Source organism: Poecile atricapillus, chromosome 6 (genome assembly GCF_030490865.1).
Source record: "Poecile atricapillus isolate bPoeAtr1 chromosome 6, bPoeAtr1.hap1, whole genome shotgun sequence".
In the NCBI taxonomy this organism is placed as follows: domain Eukaryota; kingdom Metazoa; phylum Chordata; class Aves; order Passeriformes; family Paridae; genus Poecile; species Poecile atricapillus.
Genome location: NC_081254.1, coordinates 21,357,920 through 21,370,227, shown reverse-complemented (window position 1 = coordinate 21,370,227; position 12,308 = coordinate 21,357,920). Strand labels below are relative to the sequence as shown.

Here is a 12,308-nt window from a genome sequence, read left to right as displayed (position 1 = left end):
GCATTCCTGTTTCAAACAAAGACAAACCATCTTCTTCTCAGGAGTGAGGTGTTTTTTTGTATTAACTCACCTTCTTGTTTAATAATCTCATTTAATAATAAAATTATACAATACCACAATTGTTAGAATAAGATTTTGATTACACTATGCCTTTAAATAACTGCCAGCCCAATTAACTGAGCAATAATATGAAGAATGGAAAACATCTATGGAGCACAGAATGCATCCAGAGAAATGAAGAGCTTTCACTACTGTTATAGTCTAGAGAAGAGAGTAGGCTGGTAGCAAACCCTGTCCTCTGTTTGCAAAGTATAGTTATTGCAGATTTGAAGATATATCAATTGGAAAAGTATTACAGCTCCACAAGGTTGCCAGAAAACATGAAGTGCACTATCAGGATGCAAAAGGCATTGGAGTGACATGCAGTGTGCAGGAGGACCCCTGTCCCTGACTCCAGGTGCAACAGAAGGGGGTTTTTGTACCCAGTGAATCTAAGTGCTGTTGAATGGGTCAGGTAAGGTATCTGGTTGTGGGTTAAGGATACTTCTGCATCAGGTCAATAATTTCATTGTACACATGCAAAGGTGCATCCAATCCCCAGATGAAATCCAGGTGTGCCCATTCAGGAATCTTCTTGTGATAGATAAGCTTCTTAATTTTAGACAATAAAATGGCTGCATCCTTGGGATCTGCAAGCAGGTCTTGTCCCCCAGTCCACACAGCAGTTGGTACAGTCATCTCTTCTATGTTGTAGAGAGGAGGAACAGTCTGGAAAACAGTACAGGAATGAATGTCCAGGAGAGCACAGCAACTTTAAACATTCATTTGGGGCTTTCTTCTGTCACTGCTCAAAGTAGAGGTGTTTAAACCAAAGAGGAAGGAAGTTCCCTTGTTTGCCTTTTCTGTCTGTGCTCACAGGGATTACTCAACTGATAGCACAGTCAAGAGTAAAGCACCTCCTGGGTTGACAAAGAGTTATTGTTGGGTCTCTGCCCTCTCAAGTGGCAATCTAAGGGCAGGAGCCTGAAACTAGACAGACATGTCAGGATGCCTCTGGATAAACCCCCATCATGGTCCTTTTGAAGTATTGGTCAGCCCCAGAAGACATAGGCTAGAGAGAAAACAAATGTGACAAGGATTCTATAGGAGGAGAGGGAAAGCAGCTTAGGACTCCTATTCTGGGAAAGAGATGTCAGAACAAGGACAGGAACAGGTTTATACAACCACAAATGGTATGAAGAAAGAGTACTGGAAGTAATAGCCCCAAACACAAAACCTAGAAGGCATCCCGTGACTTTCCAGGAGCAACCAAATTCAAGGCAAGCCACAGGAAGCTGCATTTCATGCAAGTGACCATTAAAACATGTAACTCATCATGACAGGCTGTTGTGGAAACTTAAAGGGTAGGAGGGTCAAGGATGGGATTGAGTCTTAAATGGAAAAGATGTTCCTCAGGGTCTGCTTGAGGACAAAGTCCTTTTGTGTCTGGCTGCCAAAATCTAGGAGTGGCTGTTAGTTTTCCAGTTTTCCTATTCCTAATATTGTCATCTGTTTCAGTTACACTAGTAGGCAAGATGTTTTTGTTATTTTCTGTGTACTCTTCTTTTTTAAAATTAATTTTCTATTTTTTCTGCCCTTACTTTCTCATTCCTATTGAGCATTTAATTGAAAATTTTTTCTCTTTTTATCTCTCTCTTTTAAAATGTATTCAACTTATTATTGCCACTAATGCTTGTATGCTTCCTCTGTTGACTTCCAAACTGAAAAGCAATAATATTTTCATTTACTTATGTTCTGAAAATGTGTCTCCTACAACATCCTCACTCTCTTTCTGTGTGTTTCTGTGCTGTCCAAGGTTGCTTCACCAAAACATACCTGTTGGTATTTTTCCATGTTCTTCTTTGAACTGCCCCAGTCATAAGCTTGGAACTTCCCCGAGCGGGCCTCCTAAGAGGATAAACAAGAGAAGGGTAGTAATGAAGCCATAATTTGGGAAGTTTGTATGTTCTTTCCCTGATGATCCTCTGACTCCAATCTAAAGCCCCAAGAGAAGTTCTTCTAAGAGCTTTCAAAGAGCCAATAGTAAATTAATTAAAAGGGTCAAAAAGTGAAAAGGAGTTAAATGTTTTTGTCATAACGAAAGAAATTCACATCTTCTGCAGACAGATCCAAGGATGTCCTCACAGGCAATTTGTTCAAGTTTGTAAAACTGCTGTTAACAACTGCTGTCAGCAAGTCCATCTCAGTGCTACTGCCTTGTCCTATTCTTACGGCTGTGTTGCCAACACTCAGCTCTGTGAGTGGCTTCATCTTATGTTTTCTCTTCCCACTCTATTTTGAATACAGAAATTACCATTTTTAGTTCTTCCCCTTGGCTTTACCTACAGTGTGGGTTGTCACTACTCTGAGAGACACTCTTACCAGAATCTTAGTATTGAAATTCCGTTAGCTCCTTTAGTTGTAATAACAGTAAGGACAACAAAGGAATATTACTCCTGCATATTTGTGCTTGCAGTCTGTGGTTAGATGCTGAATTACATGAGAGTCAATTTGTGGAATTCCCTCACTCTGCTTTTGTAACCCTTTTTCTTTACAGGTCCAGGTCATGGTTACAAAAGCGACTTATTCAAACCTACTGTCTAGTGCAAACTCACAGCCAAAAGTAGAATTATATTTTGAGTAAGTGCCTGTGCAGATTTCACTCAAACATATCTGTGTGTTTGCTTTGCTGAAAAGGGCACAAACGCTCCTGCAAACTCTGTGTCCTCGCGGTGCTTCCTGCACTGCTCCAGAGTCAGTGGTGCTGCCAGGAAACCTGCCTCGCTGCAGAGGCTCCTCCGAGGGAGCTCTTTGAATCCTCTGAGCCCAAAGACAGAAAGGCAGCTCCCATCAGCACTGCTGCTGAAGAGGTACTATGGCAATACCTTGTAGGGAAGGGATATAAACAGTCTACTAAAGTATTTATTATTTATGGTGCTATTGCTGTCCAGACACTGACAGCCTTGAAAGTGAAAACTACAAGGGTTTTAATAGTAAAATGGGACAATTTATGTGGCAGCCTAGATTCTGCTCGTTTCTTGACACTATATTGGAAACATGACTAATTTATTAAGGTAAACTCCCTACAGAACTGTGGACACCGTTTATAAAAGCTACTGGATACACAACCAGAAGAGTGATGTGAACACCTGCACGCACAGCTTCCAGCCTACGCATTTCTACTCAAATGCAGCACTTCATTATTGCCTTCAAATGTACCTGCATCACATAGGGCATTTCCATCCTGCTGGCAAAAGAAGGAGCAATGAAAAGTAGTGTTCTGAACTGAGCCTTCAGTTGCAATCCACAAGTTGCATGTACTTCCAAGAAGTTGGCAATGGCTTCACAGATGGTTATCTCTGTATCTCTCTATTCAGCTCAAGGTGAGTACCTATTTTATCTTTCAGGGGTGTGCTCATACCTGACTCCAGTGGACTATGTTCTGCACAGAAGTTCCAGCAGAGGTTTGGGCAATATACACGTTGATTCGGTTCTGAAAGAGAATATTCTGTGGGAATTTTCTTCTTCCCTTCTATGCAGATATACATATAACATATGCTACAGCAGTGTCATGTATCAGTAAAACCAATAGAAATTGGAGTGGCATGATTGGAGACTCCCTCAGATTTACTTCACAGGTGGCAGTGTGTCAGATTAGGAGTGGCACTCAAAGAGCAATCCCCAACCAGAACATTTTCCGAGATGACTGAGAATCTAAAAGAATCTAGCAGGTGAGAAGAAATTAATAGAAAGCTAGCAATTTAGATCCCAATCTGTGTGGTGTTTTTTCTGAATTCTGTACCAGATTCTGTGAGAGAGGACCACTGTTGGACAGAACAACAAAGGGAAATGCAATTTCCTGATGAATGTACGAATATTTGAAATAAAACACAGCCTAGCACTGCAGGGGTTTCTTAACAAGCTGCTATGTGATCCTTCCTCAGTGAACACTTTCTGAGGCATTTTTTGAAAAATCATTGAGCAAAATTTTGACTCCCAGGTGACCTCACCTACAGCTGGACATAGCATGAGGTGCCCAGGTATGTCCTAATACTCTCCTACCCTGAGGGTCCAAGGCTTGGAGAATGAGGACAAGGAGGAATATGTGTGTTTCTTTCTCTGTTGCAAAGAGAAAACATGAAACAGGTAGGTTTTTTATTTCTTCTTCAGTGTGCCAGCATGTGAAATATCTCTGATAAGACCAGTAACCACAGTATGGACCACGGTATGGTGCCCTGGGTGAGGTCTGTCAGAATGCAGACTGCAGAATTCTGGGGAGCTGTGAGCAGCTGTCAACTGTAGAACTGGTGCCAAATGCTCTTCTGAGGGGAGAGGCAGAGGTTCCCTGCCAGAGACAGAGCAAACAGCAGATACCACTGCCCAGTAGTGAGGACTGTTCCCTGCAATGTGATACTAATAGAAATTCAGCATTCACACTACAGGATAGAAGGTGAATTTGGGGAGCATAAGCTTAAGCTCCCAATAGAGTTGGTAAAAGTTATACGTACCACATCAATGTTTTTCAGGTTACAGCCACCCAGATTGAAGAAGACACTTCTACAAAGCCTGGCAAAAGCTCGGTGGCTGCAGACAGGGGCTATTATCCTTGTTAGACACTCAGTCTGGGGAAGGAATTCTTTGTTGCCAAGCATACCCTTTGAAATACAAAGATAACATTAATTTAGGAAAGTACACACTTCCCCAGCAATTTCAGTTGCTCTTGCTCGCCCTTTCTCCATTTGTCAGATGATGTTTCCACAAATAAGTGAAAAATTACTTGGTTTTCCATTGCATCAGCCTGCTTGGGCATTACTCAGCCTGGGTTACATCACTTTTAATGAAGCAATATGCTAAATGTTAACTCCAATTCATAGTTTAAGCTTTTATATCAGTTGTGGCTTTGCCTGGAGGAATCTTGGAAACCTTTTAGGATCTGAATCTTTGTACATCTCTGGGTGACCTGTCCCTGTGCTGCACTGTTGCCTTGGACTAAAAGCTTTTCTTATTGCCCTGTGTGAACTTTCAAAGGCCTCACCACAAGGCAACCCTGCCCACATGCAAGTGAGTCAGCTACACAAAACCCTACACTTTCTATTTATCCATTTCAAGAGCTGAACACACAAGGATATAGTCCAACACTAGAAACCAAGATATCACACACCCTGAGCATTTTTTCAGGAAGGTAGAGGAGTTTTGTTGCTGGGCCTTTAGCGTACTTAATAGCAGTGACAGGTGCCAATGCAAAGTAGAGTTTGATTTTTTGAGCCAGCTCTGGCATTGTTGAAAATGCAATAAAAGCTGAAAAAAAAAGAAAAAAAAAAAAAAAGCGGAATTAAAAAACGATCACTTATACATTAGACTGTTTTCAGTATTAAAATATGGTATTCTACATTTTCAATTTATAAGCAACCTTGTTAGTTGTTCAGAGACTATGGTCCAGCCTAGATTTATATGAAATCTCTCTTCTCCATAAGTTACCAGCTTATAGTTTTTTTTCCCTATTCACAGAAATTTCTTTCTATATTTTGCAGCTTTCTTCCAGACTTGATTAAAAATAACGTGTACACTTCTGAATTACATTCATGTATTTCTTATACTATTGGGAGGAAAAGACATTTTTATTCTGGTCAATCCAATTTTGTATTTTCTTTTTTCATGTGTACATCTGGTCCAAACTGGCCAAATTCTCTTTCTGTAGTCTCATCTTCCTGTTTTGTTTATTTTGGAGAACTGACAAGCTGCTGTTGGGCACACCTTTGCATCTTGAATAGAAACAATTTGCATGGCCCACGCACAACAATTTCCAGTATAATTCTTAGTTGACACATTTCCAGCAGCAGTACATTTGATCCATTATGCTTCATTATCTTTATAACAAATTTTAAATGCCTACATGTTGAAAACTGTTTATACTAACACAGTATTTCACAACTACAAAGAGTTCATGAAAACTTCAGATACATTCAGTAACTCAGTATTTTAAATCAGATTTTACTCCTCTTTTCTGGAAGAATCCCTCTCTTGTATGTAACTTACCAATGGTAGTACCTTGTGAATAGCCAATATAGTACAACTTTTCTTGTCCTGTTTCCTCCAAAATGAAATTTATTGCTGCTGGAAGATCAAACTTTGCCATCTCATCAAAACTGCAGGCAGGAGGTTGAAAGAGAGGCATGCATAAATTAAAAACCAGACTTAAAACTGAATTCACATTTTTATAATTAGCTTGTCAGCAAAGAAACAGTCTGACTGATTTAGTGAATAGCTCAATTGTTCCAAGTTCTTTGTTTTTCTGGCACTGGATATGGAAGATACTGCTCAAGATTTTTTGGGTTATTGTATTACACAGACTGGTGTTTCTAAGTAGCTGCCAAAACTGGCTCCAGGGCTGAGGAATGGCTTGGAGGTGGCCTGTGCAGGTTCCTCTAAGTTGTTCTGCTGCTATGCCTCTAGTTTGACAAACCTGTTCAAGCAGTAATTAAAGTTGTCTCCATTACTATTACACTTCACATGCTTTTATAGCGGTACCTCAGCAGAAGGGAATGTAAAGAATGCTTATCAAAAAGTAGCATACGTAAATCCCTGATTTACCCAGCTGAAGTAAATATGTAAGGATGGGCAGTGGATATCCCCTTCAGTGGTTCTGTCTACCTGAAAGCCCAGAATTCATCTTGATCAATGGAATACTTTTGATGATTTCTTGACCAGCGATTCCCTCTGCTATTTCCCATCCAAACGTCAAATCCAGCATCAGCTAGTAGGAAGCCCAAGCTGTTGTTGGGCAGGTTTGTGACCCAGTTACTAGCATCTCCCAATAATCCATGCTGGAGAAACACAACAGGTCTTGAAGCTGAAAAATAAAGCAAAACCAAAACAGTTTATAATTGGTTTTATCTTTTCATTTCCTGGATGTTCAGAGACATTATTTTCTCATATTCAATACTGGGATTTTTTCCTGAATCAACAAATCATAAGAATAAAACCCTCTTTCTGTAAGAGACAATTTCTAAGATTCTGAAAGAATTTATGGCAAGATCTGTTTAACACCAGAGCAAACTAACTTGGCACTCTCTGATCATTGTCTGTACAGCTCAGATACATCAGCTTGAGATTCTCAACACTGAGAATGAAGGTGTGCAATTATTTTCAGAGGTTTCCTTTACCCAAAATATGAATCAGACACTGATACTAACCAAGTGTAAGCAAAAGCAAAACAAAATTAGAAGCTGGAAAAGCTTTTACAAAACAGGCTGATTAGGCAACCAATTACCCTATTTTTAATTTTTTTTAAGTTCTACTCATCAACTCTTACTAGGAAGCATATGCTTCATATTATGATGGATTTTTTATTATAAATAGGTGTGCTTGACATTAATTCTGTAGGTCTTGCAGCTTGTTCAGGGCAGCCAGAATGCTGCTAAAATTTCACTCATGTATACAAGCTTTGGTGGATCTTTTAAAAACACAAGCTATCTCTTTTGGGAATATGCCCAATCTAGGCTGGTGTTGTGTCATATTAAATAACTGTACCTGGGCTTCCTTGATTCTGAGTACCATAAGGGATTCTGTTAAGGGTAATGGTGTAACCATCTTCTGTCATCACTTCATACTCCTCGCTGGGGTACCCTTTGTAAGTAATCAGCTCTCTCTAGGAGAGAAGGTACACATTTTGAGAGAACAAACACGCTTGCACAAGCCCATTTCATACATTATAAGGTAGTCACAATGAAGAAATGTTAGAAAGCAGGTACAGCTGGGGATTTAACCTACATATAATAAATATCTGAATGCATGTAACCCTGAAGCAACAACAAATTTCCTTTATGTTATATCTAGGGGTTTACTGCCAAGTTAAAATATGTCATATAAAACCTGTATTACCCTCCTGCCATACAATCATCACAAGCCCTTGCATTCTGGAGCTGTAAGAATCACTATAAGCTCATAGCAGGACTTAATGAGATGAGATGAGATGAGGGGTGTGGCTGAGACAAGGAGCTGTCTGGGTGCAGTGCTTCTGATTTGCTTCCATACAGCCTGGAACCAGCTTATTTAAACTACCTTCAGAGAAATCCAGACAGCTTCACAGCTATGGTTTGGTGAACAGCATAGATGCAGTGAGCACTGCTGAAAAGCTGATTACATTATGAAAAAAAAGATCAGGCATTTGCATAGTTGCAAGGGAAATCCCGAGCTCAGCCCATCTTAAGCTCTGAAGTAAATATTACTTTTGACCTGTAACGTTCCTTCTGTTTTGTTACAAAAGAGGATTGGTTTTTATAACCTGTACTCAGAGAATTACTCAATATATTTTGCCATGCAGGATGGAACCCCCAGGATTTTAACAAATGATGAAAGACCTAAGCAAGCTTGCTTGGCAAGAGGTGTTTTTCTGAAAGGCTGGCCATTTCTGGTCTCTGCTGGTCACCACTGGTTGTTTATAGACTTCATTGCTGATGAAATGCTGATGGTCCAGATAGTCATTCTTTCAGATAGGCAGGTAGTGCCAGCAATAGCAAGCTGGTAACTGATGTTTAAAAGGAAATTAAGTCTGGAAACTTAATATTTGCTTTAATTTCTGTCAGAGAGAAGATGGGCTGTTACACATGCAGGCAGAAGAGAATAGAAGAGAAAGCAGTAGTATATACAATGACAAGAGAGGATAGGTTAAATAAAGGCACCTTATCTACCCTGTTATTTCTAACTCTTAGAAACACCTCCGCTGTAAGTCATGCATAACATCCCTCCTCAGGTCACTCCATTGAACAACTTACAATACTCATAAAGGCTTCAGGATCCACAGCTCTCTTCATTCTTCTCAGTTCTTCTGAATAAGTAACTCCCTGAAACAAACATGTCACAGCAACAAACAGCCATATCTTCTCCCTGCAAAATCCAATATATTAATCTATTAGTAGTTCTCCTCTGCACTTGCAATCCCGACAGGTTCTGTAATTTTGTGGTGAGGAAAGTGCTGTCTAATAATGAATGGAGCTAGTCTGATACTCCCTACTTGTTAATTAAATGGAACAAAGCTGATTTCAAACACCTATCTGAGGGCTTTGGGCAGTAACCTGGACTCTCTGCTAAGGTTTGGACTGGGATATTGCTCTTGATCAAGGCAAAAATATCAATGAATCCAAGAAAAGAAGCAAAGCTTCTGGACAAATGAATTTCACTAATTTGTCTGAGAAGGAGGTCACTTGCATTACCATACCATGCATTTGATATGTAGGTGAATTTGGAAACATTTCTGACTAACTCTGTGAAACACAGAGTTGTTGGGTAACTTGTAAGTAAATCAATCATTGTCACAGTGAAGCTTTCAAAGTGGAGATAACCAAGTTGTGGGATAATTAGTGGGAAAAATAAAAACAATTGCAAATAAAAAAAATTTATTTATTATTTAATTAAAAACTTAAGAACATAAATAAATCAGTTCTTTATAGGTGCAAAATTTATACAAATCTGCCTAATGACAAAATTTATCTGCTCCATGGGATGAGGATGGGTAAAGGAAAAGAACGCTTTCCTAAATGTAATGCTAGGTAGATACTGAGAGCAGGGACATCCAGTTTTGTCAAGCAAAACAGGAACAATAACAACCTGGGGGGGTTGCTGTCCTGCTTAGATGCACACACAGCAGCTCCACTGTCTGTGAAGACCTACATACACTTTGCTCAAAGAGCATCTTCTCTACATTATATAATCCCCCAGAGTCCACACCTAAACTTCTCTTGTCCCAGTGATAAATCTTTCAGTCAGACTGATTCAGCCAAAGAAAATCTATTGCATTTATTGTTTTCCTAATGGAGAAGACTTTTAAACTATTTTCCCGCTCAAATAATATGAATAGCTTTTTTTTTTTTTTCTTCTTTCAGAACAAGAATTTATATGCCAACTTCCTGGCACTACATTCTGGTACAATCTGTGTGTTGGAAATACTTAGCTCCTTTTGTATTAAAAGGGACACTTAGAAATCTTTGTTTTACTGAGCTAGCACCGTTTCTTTTGGTTAGAAGTTACCACTTTCTGATTCTCTCACTTGCCATCTTCCCATGCTCTTCAGCTATCCCAGAGTTACCTAAATTCAGGCTAGGTGAGCCGGCCCTGAATCTCTTTAGTCAGAAGGAATCTTGCAGGAAATAGCCATGCTTTCACCTACATACAAGCAAAACAACACAATGAAATAAATTTGTTCCCAAATAGTGAAGCAACTCCTCAAGCTCAGGTTTCATACCACCTTTTGCAGTTCCCATGAAGCCTTCACAAGTTTTGGATCATAAATAAATCAAAGCATTACTGACCTTGTGCCCAAAGTCATGTGTTTGGCTGAGCAGCTGCGGCTGCAGAAGAATGAAAACTCAATTCCTGGCTGTTTGGAAGCGGTGCTGGCAGTGAAAGGATGGTCATGCACTGTTTTTTTCCCAATCATGCAGCAACTTGACAATAAGCCTCTGTTTCTTTCCCACTACTCATTCCTTCTACTATCAGTTCAGCTTTTCTCTAATGCAGCACCCGAGAGGGGTGACTCCTTTTATTCTCAAACTCATGCTTTTCAGCTCCTTAGCCACCACATCTATAACAAGGCTCTTCTACTATCACAGATGGCTGAATTTTTAAGGAGAATACCAGCCTCTGTAGAGTGGCACAGCAGGACCAGGAATTTTGAAAACAAACATATTCATAGATATACCTTATCATACCGAATGAAGTTGTCAATAGACCTGCAATAATTTTCTCTTTTACTAACAACCTATCAATTCCAGCTTTTCATGTTATCTGGAAAGGAAGGAAGGAACCCTGATACCTCTACAGATGTTACTCCCCATATCTTTCTTCTATTTTTTTAATGCTTTTGTTGCTGTTCTATAATTCTACATCGTTGCTGGAGTAGTTTCTGGAGATTTTCCTCCATTTATATTTCACCTCTTAAATGGTCATAGAATTTAATAGATATTCCCTAAGTGAATAGCTGTGAAACTAGAAGGCTTTTCCATAATCTGTATGGACTGAGAAGACATTGCTGAGATGGGCAAATGTGTCAGTGGTCTCAAGCATACTCTGAGTGGGCCAGAATTGTTCAGCAGTGGAAATTAGGTAGGCCGGAATAGAGAGTCCAGACAGGTCCTTTTTAAGGCATTCAGGACAGTGACCTTTTTTAGTCTCTTCTTTCTGTGGAGGACAGGCCCAGTGCAGCCATGTTCCACCATGAGTGGTGTCCTCACCACAATACAAGCTTTGCAGAAGTATGAGTGAGGATTTATTTTATTTTTATTTTTAACTTGTGTACTCTGGTATAAAGCTGGTGAGTTTTTCATTCTGCATGTTCCAGGCATTTTTAAATCTTGAAACTAATTATTTCTTGTTCAGTTCCCAATTTTTACTTCTCCAAATATTCTTTTCATCTCAGAAATACTGTTCATCCACATAGAACAGATCAGCTTAAACAATGAAATGAACATTGACCAAGGTTTTGATCAGGATTTCATATTTCTACTTATACTATAGCTTGCATGCTTTCTTCTTTCAGTACTGCCTGTGGTTAGGATCAGAAATATCCAATATATCCTCAGAAATTATTTTCTTTAATATTTACAGATCAGAAAGAAATGCAAAAGAAAATCTCAGAAGACCTGTTCCTACAAGACTTGTTATCAGGCCTTCAAAGAGAAACAGAAACATCTGAGTTCAGTTTCTGGCAGCAAATTAGGAGAGGAAATGACTTTCAAAGATATGGTTTAGAACATGGAGTGTTTTCAAATATTGATTCTACACACATATGGGATATTTTTCTGAATCTTCTCATTATTTCCTTTATATACTCCAAGTCCTTTCATCTTTCCTGTACAAAAAGCAGTTTTCTGCCTTTTTAAAGTCTCAGTGTCTTTGGAAGCTTGACAAGAATTTTATGAGTGAACTGTTTAAATGTTACTTGCCTTTGAGTATCTCATGCTATTCTAAGTGATTAAGATGTGCCATTAACTCACTGTGAGCAAAGCTTGCTTCATTGTTTAGTGCAAAACAATGCTCCAATAACAAAAAAACCTCAGTAAAACATTGCATAAGGATGGCATAATACCATAAAGAGCAAATGACTGGATAAAGTCATTGCAGGCAGTATATGTTTGAAGTGAGTGTTTGAGATGGGCAAAGCAGGTGAGCTAGGGTGAGGGTTGGGCTGATTTTTTTTAAAATCCAGACATGCACACTCTGTTGTAAGTTGTTGGGTTTCAGTGGAAGTTACTCACACTATAGTTAGGTATGGA

The 12,308-nt window shown here is 39.3% G+C and overlaps 1 protein-coding gene across 1 annotated transcript; it reads right to left on the bottom strand.

Moving 5' to 3' along the window:
- Positions 1–31: 31 nt before the first annotated feature.
- Positions 32–10,583, bottom strand: LOC131580396 (lipase member M-like). Its single transcript, XM_058841555.1, has 10 exons — positions 10,347–10,583; positions 8,814–8,925; positions 7,570–7,687; positions 6,691–6,889; positions 6,076–6,185; positions 5,201–5,337; positions 4,548–4,694; positions 3,461–3,532; positions 1,876–1,947; positions 32–768 (listed from the first exon to the last, which is right to left on the bottom strand). Exons 1-10 carry the CDS (start codon positions 10,472–10,474, stop codon positions 535–537), a joined length of 1,329 nt encoding a protein of 442 aa, XP_058697538.1. The 5' UTR covers positions 10,475–10,583; the 3' UTR covers positions 32–534.
- Positions 10,584–12,308: the final 1,725 nt, after the last annotated feature.

Excerpts from the sequence above, each read along its gene's own strand:
- LOC131580396 (XM_058841555.1), bottom strand. The coding sequence starts at position 10,474 with ATGATTGGGAAAAAAACAGTGCATGACCATCCTTTCACTGCCAGCACC. Across the intron at positions 7,688-8,813 it reads CTGAAGCCTTTATGAGTATT|AGAGAGCTGATTACTTACAA; the intron begins GTAAGTTGTTCA and ends CTTCTCTCCTAG. Across the intron at positions 3,533-4,547 it reads ACCTGAAAAACATTGATGTG|AACCGAATCAACGTGTATAT; the intron begins GTACGTATAACT and ends ATTCTCTTTCAG.